Raw genomic sequence first — 18,668 nt, forward strand, 5'->3', positions numbered from 1 at the left:
ATCTATATTTCATATATATATATATATACACATACAGTTACTATTATGGTTTTAGGATTTTTTCCTGAATATCGACACATGATTGTATTTCTAGTCTTCAGTGACTTCTTCCAAATAAATCACTATGATTGGGATTACTCAGATGAAATGACTGAAAACTTTTTCATTGTTTTTGATAAGTATTGCTAAGTTCCCCTCCAAGTTTATTATACTTGCTTATATTGTCATAAGCCACATAGGGTGTGTGTATGTGTATTATAGTAATCACTATTGAATTGTTTTAAATGGAAAGTAAGGAAACAGGCTATTGTATGTGATTTTTTTTTTTTTTTTTTTTTTTTATTGTATGTGATTTTTAAATGTACTTTAAAATTCAGCCATATATGATCAAAGTTATACTGTCAAATGTCTATGTTTACTATCCATCAACTATATTTTCTACAAAGTCAGTGTGATTTCTTTTGATTAATCACAGATATTTAACAAATAATTTAAAATAAATGAATAAATGAATTTCTTAAGAAGTAGAAAAAGGAAGCAACCTAACCTTTATAAATTTATTATAATTGACCAGGCCTTCTACTAAATTATTCATATGTCTGTTTTTCTATCTTTCTGATCTGTTTCCACATGTGTATTTGTACCTATAGCTTTATATTCTTTGCCTATTATATCCTATTTCGTAACTATTACCACTCTCATTTTACAGTGATAAGGACCTGAGTCAGAATGAGGCTTAATTATGAAGTAAAGTGTACTTAACAAGTTTTTAAAATTTTCGGGATTTGTGGCCTCTATTTAGGTCACCATCATGGAAACATGAATATAAGATTAATAATGTTCACACTAAAATCAAGTTCTCTATATGTAACATAAAATTGGAGATATCCTTGGAAAGTAGACAATTTATTTTCCTGTATTAACCCACCTAAAATCTACTTTTTATTTACAAAACTAAAACAATTTAGTTATGGAACAGATAAAGATAAATGTAGAAAGATTACTATCAAAGACCTCTAAAAGCAAAAAGAAATCAGTAATCTGATGGCTGACCAATCTATTTTATCTACTTTCTCTTTGCTATTAAATATTTCTATTAAAAAATTTATTGAAGTATAGTTGATTTAAAACATCGTGTTAGTTTCAGGTTTATAGCAAAGTGAATCGGTTATACATATGCTTATATCCACTCTTTTTTTTTTTTTAGATTCTTTCCCATATAGGACATTGCAGAGTATTGAGTAGAGTTCTTTGTTTAATTTTAACTACCAACTTCCAACAGGTTGAGCATATTTTCAGTCTCTAAAATTATCTTGCTTTTGACCCTTTGTATAATTCTACATTAAATGGCTCCCTTGATATTGCTATGCTTTCTAAGTGGACACAGCATAATAGAACTGGTAAAGATTCTAAAGTGACACAGAGTTGACTTCCCCTGCATCTGCATTTTCCAGCAGTGTAATCATGGACTGGTCCATTTTATTCCTTATTCCTCCAATTTCTTTCTTATTAAATGGTTACAAGACATTTACCTTATACAATTATCATGATCATCTGACATGGCCAATGGTTAATATCTAATGAATTTACTCCCATTCTCTTTGTTCTGAATTTATTCCCATTCTCTTTCGTTTCTGCTCCCTCCCTTATTTTTCAGAATAGTGTTGTTGTGTCAGTGTTTATCAATGTCCTGATAAGTTTTTTTGTTTTTATTTTTAAAGGATTTAATGATAATGGACATGTTTACCTGTCATCAAAACACCCAGGCTATTAAATATGTACACAGGCTGCAGTTTATATACTACCAAGCTGTTGTTGCATAAAAATTACTGCTTTAAACCAAGCATTAGTCAATGAATAAACTTAATATTTTAGAATTGGAAAGGAACTTTATAAATAATTTATCTGAGTGGTTTTCAACCTTTAGTGTACAAAAACACCTATTCAGAGGTTTGTTAAAATAAATAGATTCGTAATCCTCACTTCAAAATATTCTAATGTAGACATATTCTTTCTTCATAAGCATATAGTGGTTCTGACTTGGGATTTGAGGATTCAGTTTGAAAATCATAGTCTAGTTAACCTCTGTCATATAATAGATGAAGAAAGAAAAACTCACCGTGGTTGATAAATTTGCCAAGGTCACTCAGTGAATCAGTGATTGCAGAACTAGGACCAGAATTCATATTTCTAAAATACGTACAAAATTGGATAGTTTCTAAAATACTTACTAAAACAGATATAAAAACAATCAAATATTATATCTGAGTAGGTACATAGGGGCTTCCCAGGTGGCACTAGTTGTAAAGAATCCATCTGCCAGTACAGGAGACATCAGAGATGCAAGTTTAATCCCTGGGTCAGGAAGATCCCCTGGAGAAGGAAATGGCAACCCACTCCAGTATTCTAGCCTGGAGAATCCCATGATCAGAGGAACCTGATGGGCTACAGTCCATGGGGTCACAAAAGGGTCAAACACGACTGAAGCATCTTAGCATAGCACAGCACAGGTACACAAAATGGATCTGGTAGAATACCTTCTACTGTCTTCCTTCCCCCTTGGGATTCATTTCCCTGTGAATGGCAATGTGTCTCCAGATGAAAATGTAACTATGGAAGGAAGCCATGAGTTTTTTCTTTGGCTCATTTTCTTTCTAATTGACCATGATATTTTGGAATGCTCTTAACACAGAATCTGTTGAACCACTTTCAAGGGAGCCAGAAAATTAGCTGCAAATAGCCTTATGCCATTTTATAGTTTTAGGTATCTTAGTAATTATCTAGTCATACCCCTCAATTTAGAGTGAAACTCAGACACTAGTCTTCAAGGTCATACAGAATTAAAGTTCTCAACGCTTAAATCAATGCTATATTTATTATACGTACATTGAAAATAAATTAAAGTGATAATAAGAAAGCAGACAAGGAGTTTTAAATGTATCAAATCTTCCTTAGCAGAAAGAATGAATTTTTTTTTTTTTACATCTCTAGCTAAATAATAAAAATATTATGGAAATTAAAGCACTAATTGAGAATCTAATACTGAAAGTGACACTGTATTTATGACTAGCTTAAAAAATAGACAAAAAGGAGGAGTAATGTGAAAATAACTTTGTAAGGAAATAATTTTATTATAGAAAGCACTAAAGATATAATAGGTAGCAGGTAAATTCATTTTTAAATTAAAGGTACATTTGTTTAATAGATTTTCTTTATAATTTCTTCCAGTAATAGATATCATACTAAATCTCACTCTCTTAGCACTGATCCTCAATCAGATAAGCAAATCTGAATTACCTGGGGGACTTTTCAACATTCACTTGCCATCCTGTCTTCCTAATTTAAATGTATGTCAGGAATGGGCATGTTTATGTTGCAAAGATCAGCAGGGGGTTTCAATTTGTCACCCTGCTGTCCTCCCATCTTGAAAACATTGCATTGAAAGCAGTTTATTCTCATAACAACTCTATGACTGAGAAATAAGATGGTAATTGATAATCCAAATGAAGTAGCTTTAAATGTTTAGAAACAACTGTCTTTCACCAATCTAGGCAGTCTTATTTTCTTCCTGGAGATACTAGTAGTTTTTAAAATAATTCTTACAACTTATTTTTTTGAACCTTTTCGATTTGGTCACATGAAAGTGAAATTAAAGAGAAGTTAGATTTGGGAGACATGTTACTGATTCACTCAATATATATTTTATATATGTAACAAATAAACCATTCAATATGTGCAACTGTACTTGGAGTTAGGTAAATATCAAGAGAATGAATCATTTCCTAATTTTATTTGATTATTCTATGCCCATAGAAGGAAAAGCAAAGAGCCAACCCCTGTGGCCCTTTGAATGTAGAGTAAACAGCATTTTTTTGTGTGGAAACTGATTTCAAAAAAAAAAAAAAAAAAATACGCCTGAAAACATCATGCAATTAAAAGGATGTTGAATCAACAGAGTGAAGAAAAGATAGATTCTGTTTATTAAGTGTGTAAAACAAAGGGTACATGCGTACATTCACCCTTTTCAATGACACAGGTGGGGAGTAACAATAATTACCTTAGTGGTTAAGAGAAGGTGCTTAGGAACCAAAAAGGTTTTGGACTCCCAGCTCACCACAGGACTCTTTATGCAACTTGAGACTTCCTGCAAGCTTTCAGCTTCTCACAGCCTCAGTTTCCTTTTACGTGAAGTGAAACTAATAATAGTTCTACCATTGTAGGTGATTGTGAGGACTAAATAAGTTAATATGCTAAGTGCTTAGCATATATTAAGTGATAAAAATGCTATTATTATTATTATCCTTATAGGTTCAGTCCTGAAACTTTATCTCAATTTATTGACAATTCTATGACACTTTTAGGCTTTTTACATTTTACATGGAGAAAATACTATTATTATTTTCTGCCATATAGCTTTTATTTTATTTTATTTTTCTACCATATACCTTTAAGAAATAAAATTCTTGCTATTGGGAAGGAATGGTCTTCTCAGGTAACATAGTGGTAAAGAATCCACCTACCAATGCAGAAGACCCAGGAGAAGCAGGTTTGATTCCTGGGTCAGGAAGATTCCCTGGAAGAAGAAATGGCATCCCATTCCAGTATTCTTGCTGGGAGAATCCCATGGACAGAGGAGCCTGGTGAGCTACAGTCCATGGTGTAGCAATGAGTTGGACACAACTTAGCAACTAAACCACCACTGCCATTGGGAAGGAATGCATTCTGAGTGGAAACTATCCATAGGGGAAGGATAATATGTGGTGATTCCAAAAACTACAGTTTCTTCCTTGTCAGTGACATTCTTCTCTTCTCATCTATTGGAAATATAAATGATATATCTTTTTCAGTGGACCTGCTGTGTGTGATCTTAATGGCATTTTTTTTTTTTTGGTGGTTTTCAGGTACCATCACCTGTGCAGCTGACATGTTCAGCTGCCAGGGCTCCCGTGCCTGTGTGCCCCGACACTGGCTGTGTGATGGTGAAAGGGACTGTCCAAATGGAAGTGATGAACTCTCCACAGCAGGCTGTGGTATGAACATGCATGAGGCTGTCTATGAAAGAATGCTGTTGCAGCATCCTCAGATACTTACTTCTGTAGTACTCACCATATCACCCTTTCTCTCACTTTCCCAACCCCTGAACTCATAGGTACTATCAGATTTAATCAGGTGGGATGTTGTCAATCATAGTAGTTCAGCAACCCCTCACACCACTGTTCAGAGTGTTTCCAACATGCACAGTGGTATTACACATTTTAAAATCATTTTGATGAGTGAAAATTTTTCAGTTCATTTCTGCGATACTGTAACCACCCTATGTATATTTGTGTGGTGGGGTTGTTACTTTCTTTTTAGTATCTTCCGCGACCCTGTACTCCCCTTGAAGGCTTTTAGATTGCCCATTACAGATACTCTGTAAATGGCTGCTGTGATCCTAAATAACTACTGACAGAAGGTCAGTAAACACCTATTAGTCCTACAGATAGGATATTAACCCTTAGGTCAGGTAAAAATAGTATGGATATAGCTGAATGAAGCTAGGGGATCAGAGGAACAGCTTTGGAGGCCAGACAATTTACTAAGTTTCTGACTCTAGGTCACTTCAAGAAATTTTCAGGGAATTACTCAGTAGTAAAAATTTAGATAAATTCCTTTGCGTGATCAAGAGAATGAAGGGCCTCGATGTTTGAATGCAGATCCCAAGGTCACCACATAGGGGATATGTTGAGCAGAGCAATGTATTAGGAAGAGTGCTATGAACTCTGCTTATTAAAATGAAGTCTGCTAGTCATCTCTCAGATGACCTACCTTCAGGTCTTTAAAACTGTATTTGAAGCTGTAATGTAATAATATGTATATATGGGTGCATGCATCTGGGGTATAGTTAAAGCTAAAAAGGAAAAGGAAGACTTTGAGGCAGGCTTAAATGTGCACAGAACTCATACTATTGTAGAATAAATCACTTTGATCTTCAAATTGATACGTGTCTGTAAAGGTCAATGGGGCCACTGAGGGCTACATAATAAAGGATTATGCATCAATTCAAGGATCCATATAGTCCCTGTATACTGTTGCTATTGTAGCAAGTTAATACTCTGGGAGGCATATTAACACTTTTGGACCACATGGGTGTTATTAATTAAATTATGTTAAAATATAACAAATTGTACTCTAGTGACCTGAAAGCATTAATGCCAAATAAGTCTCTGTTGCTTAGCATTTTAAAGAATAATTCATATATTAGAATTGGCATAATTCACTTGAGTTATATAAGTTGTCACACAGTTCAAAGTTACAATAGTGGTTAGTAAATGAGTTTTACTTTGATTATAATGAGCAGTTTTTAACTCTGCTTTTATGTGGCTTCTGTACCATTTTTGAAAATACATTTGTTGAAAATGTTATACTTGATTAAATTCAAATAATTCTTTTTATTTCACCTGCTAATATCTCTTTTCAGTTATTACTGAGTTTTGAAAGCAGAGAGGTTTTCCTTTTTTCATGTAGTCTAGGCCAGATTTGGGATCGGGAGTTGATAAGCATATAAAAGAATAATTATAATACCTTAAGTGTCAGAATGACACATACAAAAGATACTAGATCATCACAAATAAATATTGTGTAAAAAAGCCTAGAAGTCTTGTAGAAGGATTTCAAAGAAAAGCAATAACATTATCTGAATTGTGAAGGACATAGAGAAGAAAGAGGAGTGTTGAAGGTAGAGGAAAGTGCCTGTTAAGACATGAGGGGACAGATTGGAAGGCCTCTACATTTTTTCAAGTGCCCATTATACTTCAATTATTTTGGTAGGTGTTTTTATTTACATTATTGAATATCCATAGTATTTTAGTAAAGTGCCTTTGGAGATCTGCCAAAAATAATTGTGTAGATTGAGAATTGTAAGAGCATCTATTGAATATCTAAAATGAGCTGATCTGCTTCATATACCTTATCTAGTTCTTACAAGAAATTTATCAGATAAATTTTATTATCCTCATTAAGCAGATAAAGAAACATATGTAGCAAGAAGGTAAATATTAATAGCTTTACTTAGGATAAAAATTTAAGGTGCTAAACACTTTTTTGTAGTCTTTTTCTTTCCAGTGTACCATAATTAAAAATAGATTGTTTTTTCACTTAAAACATAAAATATAATTGGCCTACATATTGTGTTAATTTTAGGTGTGCAACATATTGATCTAATGTATTTATACCTTATTGCAAAATGGTTACTACAATGAACTTAGTTAACATCCATCATATATCAGAGTCTTAACATTTGAAATACTGCAAACCTTGAGTCAGATCCTAGTGTTTACCCTTTACATGTAAGAAAGGTAAGTAAAAATAGTTAAATGATCAAACCTCTATGATGCTATGTGTATACTGTTAAAGCTCATTTTCTCTCTATAAGCCAGTATCTTTTGGACATCTACTCAAGTTTTATTGCACATTTTAAGTAATCATTTTCCTCACTGGTTAGGGCCCTTGATAGAGAATACTTTTTTGGATCAGTATTCCAAAAGGATCAATGTTCCATTTCATGGATCAATATTCCTTATTTGGTGTGGTACTTATGGTTGGGCTCATCTCACTATAGATCTTAACCTATTTCAACATCTACTGTAGAAGTCACCACAAAGTTTTATTTTCTTCTTAAAAAGTAACTTCCTTAGCCCCTTTGATTTTCTTTTCACTTCCATCATGAGCATTAGCACTTGGTGGTCTTTTCATGTCCATTTTTCACAAAGAAGCAAGGTTTTTGTCACCTTGCTAACATTACTGCAGCCATGAGGAGAGAAAAAAAATATCCAACAACATTGTTAGAGTTGAGTGATTTTTTTTTTATCACATACGAACCTTTAAATTCATCCTTCAGCAAACTCACAAATTGCTAAATGTTCTGAAATTTCAAGGTCTCTCTAGAATTGTTGAGCATTTTAACACTGAAATTTAGAATTATATATATTCATATATTTGAATACTACTTATATCAAAATATGCATGTTAATATATTTTATTAATTTATCTGATACACTGAATGTTTAGCTAACATTTCTTTTTAAAAAGACCAGGAATTACTGAGTGTACTGAGTATGACAACACACATTCCCCAAACTCTTAATGTAGGAAAAGATAAAGTAAGTGCTCATTTAAATTATTTTTCTCTGATGTCTTCCTTAGCTCCCAATAATACCTGTGATGAAAATGCTTTCATGTGCCATAATAAAGTATGCATTCCCAAGCAATTTGTTTGTGACCATGATGATGACTGTGGAGATGGTTCTGACGAGTCATTGCAGTGTGGTAAGTATATATGAACTTTTCATGGACAAGATTCTCAGGCTGAATACCAGTCTTTAACAAAAACAAATAAATGCATTTCTTAATGTCACTAAGGGCATGCAAATTTGGTAATATAGACCTACTGCATATAGCCTCTTTAAACTCTACCATAATTACACATGTATTTGAAAATTTTACCTATGGTTGTAGTGTTCTTACAAGAACCATACTGGAAAATGTTTATAAAAACATCTTTCAATTTCAGAACTTTGTGAAGTATCTTGTACTTTAAAAACAATATATGGCTGGCTAGTTCAGTCTTATAGCCAAATAAAATATTTTAGTGAGAAAAAAAGAATACAATTCACATAGCTACCAGAAAATATACATATTTAACATTTTTCTTTTATCTGTTTGCATATGTTTATATTTGTTAAAAATTAATATTGTTATTTTGAAATTTATCTTGTCACATATATTTATCTAATTGTCATGTGTTTATAATGTGTATATGAACACATATATAACTTCTGTGATAAAATTAGTATATTAAAAATTTCCAGGTGAAATTGAAATGTTATGTAAACCTAGTACTTTTGTAAAATATTTAAATGTATGCATAAATAAATACAAAATGAAAATCTATGGAATAAATCCACATATACCTATGAAAGGCAATAATTTAGTTTCCCTCCTATGTCTTGCTTATCCAATAGCTATAACCTTGGCTTTTGATATAAACTTCCTTGAGATCAGTGGATATCAGTTTTTATATCAATTCACCATTAAGTCATGGATTCAATGTGATATTTTAAAAGCTAACTCATAACTCAAGATGTAAATCTGATGCTAGAGTTATATCTGATTGAATATATTTCTCAGCTAAACATTATGCTTGGTTCATATGGAAATGAATGAGACAGAAATCTCACTAGAAAAAAAAATTATAGATGAACAGGAAAATCAAGAGTACAATATAGAACAATAACATTCATAGTCATATGGGAATAATAAGAATCACAATACACAAAGTCAGAGAGGAGAAAATAACTTTTGGGGCAGTAAAGAACAGAGACAGGGAGTGTTAGTCAGTGGAAATCATATTTAGATGCTACAGAACATGACATAGTGGTTAAAAATATGGACCCTAGAGCCAAATGGCCTGGGTCCAATCCAGATTCTGCCAGTTACTAACTGTGTGACCTTGGAAAAATGACTTTTATCTCCCTGCACTTCAATTTCTTTATCTGCAGAAATATATATAGTAACATTATTTAGTTCTTAGGACTGTTAAGAGAATTAAATCATTAATATTTGTAAAGTACATAAAACAGTTCCAAACACAGTAAATCCTATATATGTTTACAAAAACTATAAATTGACATGGTTGTGGAATAGCAATTAGTCTTTCATGAGGTCAGTTGGAGTTAGAAGTTTTAGATTCTAAAAAGTCTCAAATACAATGTTAAAGAATTTGTATTTAATTATTTTGCCTCACTTGGCAAGCGCACATTTTAAAAACAGGGGAATGTCACAGTTAAATTTGAACTTTAGAACCATCCTTTTCAGCAGAGTGGATTAAATAGTGCTATGAGGGAGAGGTACCATAAAGAGTTATGATAATTAGCACTGTGATTTTGAACTAAGGCAGAAATGATGGAATGGAAAGTGGAGAATTGGGTCAGAATTCATTTACAGTTACAGATGGAGGGTAAAGTACAATTTCTATCTTGGAGGACTAGGAGGATGGCATTGATATTAATGAGTTTTGGAATGAAGTTAGGAGGCAGTTTTGCTGATGCAGGAGAAGAAGGATGTATCAAATAATTAATTTTGGACATTTTGAATATGCAGTGTTACTCAGATAATCACATGAAGCTATACAGTGAGTACTTGAAATTTTACTTCTAGATTATGATCAGGACAAATAATATTAACCTAGTGACCATCAACATAAGGGTGATATTCAAAAATACGACAAAGAATGAGAATACCCATCATTGTAGAAACGAAAAGGGGAAAACCCTAGACTGAAGGTTGAAATAAGGGCTTCTTCTCTAACAATTTAGGGTATAACAGGAGAAAACTTCATACAGAAAGAGGGGGGAAAGGAAATAGCAAAAGCAAAATTAGAAGTCTGAGAGAGTGTATTATGAATATTAAGTCAGAAAACTATTTCCAAGGTAGAACAGACAATACCTTTAAGCACTGCAGAAAGATGAAGCAAATAGGAGCCAGAGACACATAAATTTACCAACTATCACTTGAAATCTATTCGCTCTAAGAGGAATTTCAGTGGGTAGAAGTTGCAGAAATGAGACATTAATAATGAAAGTTGAACTGGAGGTAAGTAAGTGAAAGTAAGATTGAGTAGGGACTGGATTGAGCAGGGAAGAAGGGTCATTGTTGTTGAGAGTTGTATAAATAGATTTTTATTATTATTGGACTGGAAGAGACTTGAACATATGTATTGCATGAAGAAGAGGAGATAGTGAAGGAGAAGGAGGAAAGAAATACTAGAGAATCAGAGGATATTTTTAGAACTATCTAGTTTTGCCATGCAGTATAATAAGCATCTTAAGTAAATAATTATTACTGAATCATTTTTTTTCTGTTGAAATTTTATTTTTAAGCCATAAAAATCTTATTTTCTCACTTCAGAAGTAAAATGTTTGCCCACATTTACCAGAAAGTTTGCAAAAGAAATGACTTTTTTTTTAATTGCTTACAAACTCAGGAAGAAATCAAATCTGAAGCTTCATAATATTTAAAATCAAATGAGTTTTATTTACAGACATAGATATGAACATTAACAACTGATGGATTGATACTGTGATTTGAGTAAAGCCTTTTAATGCCTCTAAGAATCAATATGTAGGATAATTACAATAGTTTTCTGCTTATTACTCTATGAATTGGCTTTTAATTTTCTCATTTTAACAATTTCTTTACACTTTCAGTGCTTCTTCCCAAACATAAACATGACATTATAGCTTCTGAAAATTATCATTATAATCCAGAGTCAGTTCATCCATATGTTCTAGTATTCTACCTAACCAAGTTTAGTCTTGAAAATAATTTTTAATAGCTTTGATTTTGTTTTCCATTCTAAGGAAAATCTTTAGGGTATAGACAATAAGTAAACAGAGATTATATACTCATTATAAATTTTGTTATGTGTGTGTATATATGCATATATATGTATATATATATATATATACACCCATGTTGCATATGTATTTTGTTATGTGTGTATATATATATATATACACTTTGTTAGCAATATATATTTTTTTTCCTTAGGTCGAAACAAAATAAGAGTGCCTTGTTTCCAGCTTTTTTTCTGGTCTTTAATCCTATTTTTCCAACCACAAATATCTCTTGCAATTATTACAACTGCCCTATAAAGAAAAAGGAAATTTCTCCCATAAGATGCCTGGGTAACACATGGTTAATTAGGTTGAGTGCACATTATGAATGAAGCTTTAATAAATATCTGTTATGTGAAATAAAATGTTTCTTTGCCTGCAGGGTACCGACAATGCAATGCAGAAGAGTTTAGCTGTGCTGATGGGCGATGTCTCTTAAATACTCAGTGGCAGTGTGATGGAGATTTTGACTGTACGGACCATTCTGATGAGGCACCTATAAACCCAAAATGTAAAAGTGCAGGTACAGAATGTGTACAATACTATGCTTATTTCAAAATTGATGTTTTAAGGCAATACTGTGACTCGTTTTTAGGTTCATGAGGTATTCACTGAGAGAAAATGCAATTAATTATGTGATACTTCTACTGACACCATGCAATAGAAGCATCCTGCTAATCCACCTTGTTTTGGAGTTAGTTTTAGAAATGTGAATCTGTACCACAGATATGCATCCATCATCCTGTTGCTTTAAAAAAGTCATTTTTCTTAATACATTATTTAATGTGAAGATAATTTCCTTGTATGGACCTATTTGGTTACTTTCCATGTATGGACCTTTTAAATAGAACATTTAATCAAAAAAGTTGAGATTTACTGAGATAAAGTCAATATTATTCAAACTTAGGCAAAATGAAATAAATTGCATATCATTTGAACAGAAAATAGATATGTAGCCAAACTTGGTCTATTTTTCATTTTACCATTCCAAAGATTGAATACCTAGTTATAAATTTTAGAATAAACCCAATTACTTTTTTTCTCACATAGTTTACATGTTAATAGGCTTTCTTGTATCATGTATTATAATGAGTAATGTTTAAATCATCAGGTTTTGAATAGCTGCAAAACCTGAACTCCTTTCCATAGCCATATTTGAAACAGCTATTATTCACCACAAGTGTCTTTTTATGCCCAGATTTTAAAATGTCAATGTTATATTTCCAGGGAAAAAATGGAATTTAGGAATATCTACCTATTCCAGATTCTTAATTTTCAGTGACATGCAATTTCTCAGAGACCTATGACTTGAGGAAAATGTCAAGCTATCATTACACTTTTGAACTCATTCTTCACAATATAAATTAAGACAGAAATACTCCATTAATTTTGCTATTGATACTTATTTTGATTGCTAATTTTCAATATAAAGCTATATTTGCAGTGTTTTGAACATGAAACTGTTTGCCCTTGATTTTCTTTGCATATACAATATGACACTGAATATAAAGCACTTTATATATACCTATATTTACTATAATTTTTGTCTGACAAGTTATCATATTTGTGAATGTTTTCAGCAATTGCAGTATAAAACAATGGCATGCCCTTTATGTTCCATTTGTTTTATTTTCTTTTTCCAGAACAGTCATGCAACAGTTCATTTTTTATGTGCAAAAATGGCAGGTGCATTCCCAGTGGAGCTCTTTGTGACCATAAGGATGACTGTGGTGAGGGCTCCGATGAGAGGAATTGCCACATAAATGAGTGTTTGAGTAAGAAGGTCAGTGGATGCTCTCAAGATTGTCAGGACCTTCCTGTCAGTTATAAGGTAGGTACTCATCAAAAATAGAAAATCATGTGATAGGTTAGAATTTGAGATAATAAAAATTATTTAATTCAATATAGCTGTAAGACTGAAAGTCATTAGATTATTGTTAGTTAAAAGTATTTAAATGGAGAGTTTCTATACAAGTGAACCATAATAATAGTGTGGTATATAAATAGAATATAATCATGAAGACAAAGAATTCAAAGTGTTCAGCTTTCTAATAAATGGTAATCATAAAAAAAAATGTAAGTAAAGAAAGGTCAGTGTTTGAGAAAGATACTGCTGTTAATAGCTGGGTAAATATGCATACTGCTCTCTGAAATTCCTATTTCTTCCCTCATTTTCCCTCTCATACATCTTTGAAGTAGAATGGGCTGATCATTTATATTTTATCACAACACAAGAGAATGCAATATTTTTTTTCAAATAAACAGGAAGAAAAAAACAGAGTACATGAATTATTAGGACTGAGTGCAGGCACACTAAAAGATAAATCATGTCTAATATCCTAATTGCTTTTTGTTGGTACCATTTTCCTGAAGAAGGTGATTCACTGACAAATTGACTGACAGAAATAGCTTTAGAAAACATCTCTATTTTAGTATGTTGAAATGGAGGATGCATACAAACTAAATCTTTAAGTGGTATTTTAGGTTAAAATCAATTATGTAAATATGGGAAAACCTCAGTAAAAGCAATTCAGTTGGAAATTAGTGATTTTAACTGGACAATAGCTCTGTATGAATCAGCAAAAGAACATGGCTTCAGTGAAACACAGAGGCCATCTGATCTAGTTAGGAGTAGTACAGATGTCAGTAGAATTTTGTTCTACTGAATTCTGTGATGATCAGGACATACCTGGGGTACTGTGCACATTTAGGGACATGACACTTTAAGAGGAATTTTGACAAATTTTACTGTATCCACATTTGTGCATCCAGTGGCATCAGGGGTCTGGAAAACACACCTTTGGAAGAAATTGCACCAAGAGCAAAATGGCTATTCAGCTGTATTTAAATATATGAAATTCTACCCTGCTGTATTCAAAATGGATATCCAACAAGAACCTATTGCATAGCACCTATAACTCTGATCAATGTCACTTGCCAGCCTGGATGGGAGGAGAGGTTTGAGGGAGAAGGGATACATGTATATGTATGGCTGAGTCCCTTTGCCGTTCACCTGAAAGTACCACAACATTGTTAATTGACTATACTCTTATACAAAATAAAAATTTTAAAGTTTGAAAAATAATTTTGGAAGAGTCAAATAAAAATGGCATTAATAAATACATAAATATATGAAGTACTGGAATAGGGAGCATATCTTGTCTGAGTTGTTTCAAAGGTTGGAATTAGGAGTTGGGAAACAGAGTCTGTTCAATATAAGGAAGATGTTTTGAACATCAGAACTCTTTATATTGGAAGGAGTTGTCACCTTTCTTATGTCTAAGTGTTTCATCTGGGCCTAAGTGACTTTCTTTAAAAGATGCGAGAAAAAAAAAAGTATATTACAAAGATGCTTGGGCTTTTAACTGCCAGCCTTGACGTTCTATGACAGTCAGTTCTACCTAATGGTAAATCCAGCCAAACAACCATTCTGTCATTTATAATCTCTGAATTTCTGTTATTATGACTAACTTAATTAACTACTTTGGTCACTGTATATGGATATAACCTAAAAAGTATAATAATCATTTCCCCTGTGTTAAAATAGAGATGAAAAGTAAAATACTAAGAAAGTTATATTTATTTTTAAAGTTTTTAGACCCAATACTGTATTAAGAAGAATTATTTCAACTTGTAAGACTTACACAACTGAAGCAACTAACCACCCATGCATGTCAGACTTCAAACACAAATGCACAGGCTCATCACACTATACTGTAGGTAGAAGGGAGCAAGACAGATGAGCCAGGGCAGCTCCTAATGAGCTGAGTAAGTACCAGACAATTAATTTTGGTAGTACATATTTTGAAACCTGATGAAGCAGAAAAAATATTATTGGTGATTTATGTTTCAATGCAGAAATATTTCCCCCCAAATCAGGAAATGTGTTATAAAATTATAAGAGGCAATAGCTATAATTTTGTCATGTTATAAATAATAATCCATTTCTATCATATATTATGTATATCCATTCACTCATCTATTTAAATGCCTAAATTTAAATTTCAAAGTAGATTTATTTGTTTTAATCTATCATAACAATATTGTGATAAAATTTAAAAAATATAGAATATGAAATGGTCACCCTTTGACATAACATTAAAAGTAAGGATTAATATTTTTTAATGGCTATATGTAATAAGTGCTGACTTCTTAAAGATTCCATATGTGGAAAACTACTTTGGGTAGAAATAGTTCTCACCCAGAAAATCATATTAAATTACACTATTTTAATTACTTTATAAGATTCCTCACACTGAAATAATTGTTTATTGATACCTTTAAAATATCAGTATTTTCTGTTTGACTTCTCTGGAGTCATAGAATGAAGTGAGAATCTGAGTTAAAATAGACTTACTAATTATTTTAAAAGTCAGTGTATATGATACCTGATAAAATTGCTATGTATATGCTCTCTAATATAAACACATGTCAAAATTAATGTAATGGATAAAATAAAACATCTACCGAGGGAAGCAAAACCAGTTAAAAAATGAGAGGTAGGAGGGAGGTTCAAGAGGGAGGGGCCATATATATGGCTATGATTCATCCATTGTGATGTATGGCAGAAACCAACACAATATCGTACTTATCTTTCAATTTAAAATAAATAGATTAAAAAAAATGAAAATAACTGAGAATAATGAATAATAAACTTAAATATTCAAAGAAAATATTTTTTTTAATTTTATTTTTTTTTTATTTTATTTTTAAACTTTACATAATTGTATTAGTTTTGCCAAACATCAAAATGAATCCGCCACAGGTATACATGTGTTCCCCACCCTGAACCCTCCTCCCTCCTTCCTCCCCATACCATCCCTCTGGGTCGTCCCAGTGCACCAGCCCCAAGCATCCAGTATCGTGCATGGAACCTGGACTGGCAACTCGTTTCATACATGATATTTTACATGTTTCAATGCCATGCTCCCAAATCTTCCCACCATCTCCCTCTCCCACAGAGTCCATAAGACTGTTCTATACATCAGTGTCTCTTTTGCTGTCTCGTACACAGGGTTATTGTTACCATCTTTCTAAATTCCATATATATGCGTTAGTATACTGTATTGGTGTTTTTCTTTCTGGCTTACTTCACTCTGTATAATAGGCTCCAGTTTCATCCACCTCATTAGAACTGATTCAAATGTATTCTTTTTAATGGCTGAGTAATACTCCATTGTGTATATGTACCATAGCTTTCTTATTCATTGATCTGCTAATGGGCATCTAGGTTGCTTCCATGTCCTGGCTATTATAAACAGTGCTGCGATGAACATTGGGGTACACATGTCTCTTTCCCTCCTCCCTCTCTTGCCCAAAGAAAATATTTTATATATTGTGTTTATATATATGTATATACATGCATATATATATATATATAATATTTATGGTATATCCTGGAAAAGGGAATGGCTACCCACTCCAGTATTCTTGCCTAAAGAATCCCATGAGCAAAAAGGTATGGTGGGCTACAGTCCATGGGTCACAAAGAGTCAGACACAACTGAGCAACTAAGAACAATCACACTTTTATGTTATATATGAAAATTTAATATGTATCTGTTATATGTTATATTTCTGAATATTAATTTATAGGAGATTGAACAAAAAATCTTAATTACAAAATAATTCTCTATTTTGGGGGAAAAAATGTTAGCTGATGGATTTCTCTTTTTTCAGAGAATGGGGAAAACTCTACAGTAAACTATTTCTCTTTACAGTATCAGCAAAACAAGACAAGTCCTACTGCAAATTATCCAATAAAATGAAAATTGCTTATAAAAGCAAAATTTATACCTTCTGGACTGTGAATAACTTGCACATTTGCTGTAAAACAAATAACAATCGATCCAACTATTCAAAAGGGAATAATAACACTTAACTAAAAAAGCAAGAATCTTATTTTGATGGAAGGGTAACTTACCATGAGAAAATAAATGTACTTTAGGGAGATAAATGAATTTTAATGTATACAAGATAATCAATATTTTCAAATATCACTTAAAAAGCTGAAAAGAAATTTTTCTGAATGTTATATGAAAGCTTTGGACAGCTATATTTGTTTCTAGTAATATGTTTCTCTAAAAAATTAATATAAATAAAACAATCAGAAATAGTTCTTAATTATGAGGAATATTAACTTGACATTGAATATATGTCTCACTTTCATAAAGATTATATTTTTAAATGAAAGTGAAACATTTTTAAACGATTCTTTTTTAATTAACTATAGATGAATCTTTCATCTTTTATCTTTGTGGACAAAAATGATTATTATTAATTTTTCATTCAATTTATGACAGTCATGTTAGTAGGATTTCTCTTAAATGCCTTTTAATTATTTGTGGGTAAAAATGATTTTGGTAAAACAAGGTTAATGGACCTTTAGAGAAAAGCACTGAAACATGTATATTATCACATGTGAAACAGATCACCAGTCCAGTTTCCGATGCATGAGACAGGGTTCTCAGGGCTGGTGCACTGGGATGACCCTGAAGGATGGGATGGGGAGGGAGTTGGGAGAGGGGTTCACGATGGGGAACACATGTACACCCATGGCTGATTCATGTCAGTGTATGGCAAAAACCACTACAATGTTGTAAAGTAATTAGCCTCCAATTAAAATAAATAATTAAAAAAAATCTCTTTCCATAAACACTTAAAAAAACTTGCTGTTAAATATAGTTTAATTTGTTTATAGAAATGCCCACCCATTACACTTGATAACTTTTACAAATTTTACCTTCAAGAAATTAATTTTCCATAAATATGTTTTTATCCAAACCAGCTAGTTAGTGTGGTAGTTCTATAACCTGACATTAGCCATTCAAAGTAGTTTCTCCAAACCCTGTTAGAATCGGGACACTATTTGTTTCTTTATATAATAGTCTTTTGAGAGGAATGTAATGCATTCTATAACACGTCCTTTCACTTTTCCTTAAGTGCCCCTTGAATTCAGCTCTATCCTGTGTCTGCCTATGTGTCTTCTGGCTTCCATATGATCACATGATCTAATTTCCAATTGTTTCAGTGATATCTTTTTGCAGCCTGTCAATTGCCTTTTGAAAATTTTGTTGTTTTTTAATTGTGTAAAATATACAACTTAGAATTTACCATTTTAACTATTTGTAATTATATTTCAGTGACATTTAGCATCTCTCTCTCACACACACAGTCTCTTTTTTATTTTGAACATAGCAAAAGCACCAATTCCCCTGACTTCCTTATCTGGTGG

At 32.2% G+C, this 18,668-nt stretch overlaps 1 protein-coding gene across 1 annotated transcript in view; it reads left to right on the forward strand.

Annotated features, from left to right (window-relative positions):
* The window catches only part of LRP1B (LDL receptor related protein 1B), a 1,835,261-nt gene that overhangs the window by 1,516,345 nt on the left and 300,248 nt on the right, over nt 1-18,668 (forward strand). Inside the window, exons 52-55 of the mRNA XM_055574440.1 lie at nt 4,902-5,030; nt 8,185-8,307; nt 11,818-11,958; nt 13,079-13,266. Coding sequence (XP_055430415.1) covers nt 4,902-5,030; nt 8,185-8,307; nt 11,818-11,958; nt 13,079-13,266 — 581 coding nt within the window. The remainder of the gene's footprint in view (nt 1-4,901; nt 5,031-8,184; nt 8,308-11,817; nt 11,959-13,078; nt 13,267-18,668) is intronic.

Source organism: Bubalus kerabau, chromosome 3, assembly GCF_029407905.1.
Source record: "Bubalus kerabau isolate K-KA32 ecotype Philippines breed swamp buffalo chromosome 3, PCC_UOA_SB_1v2, whole genome shotgun sequence".
In the NCBI taxonomy this organism is placed as follows: Eukaryota; Metazoa; Chordata; class Mammalia; order Artiodactyla; family Bovidae; genus Bubalus; species Bubalus kerabau.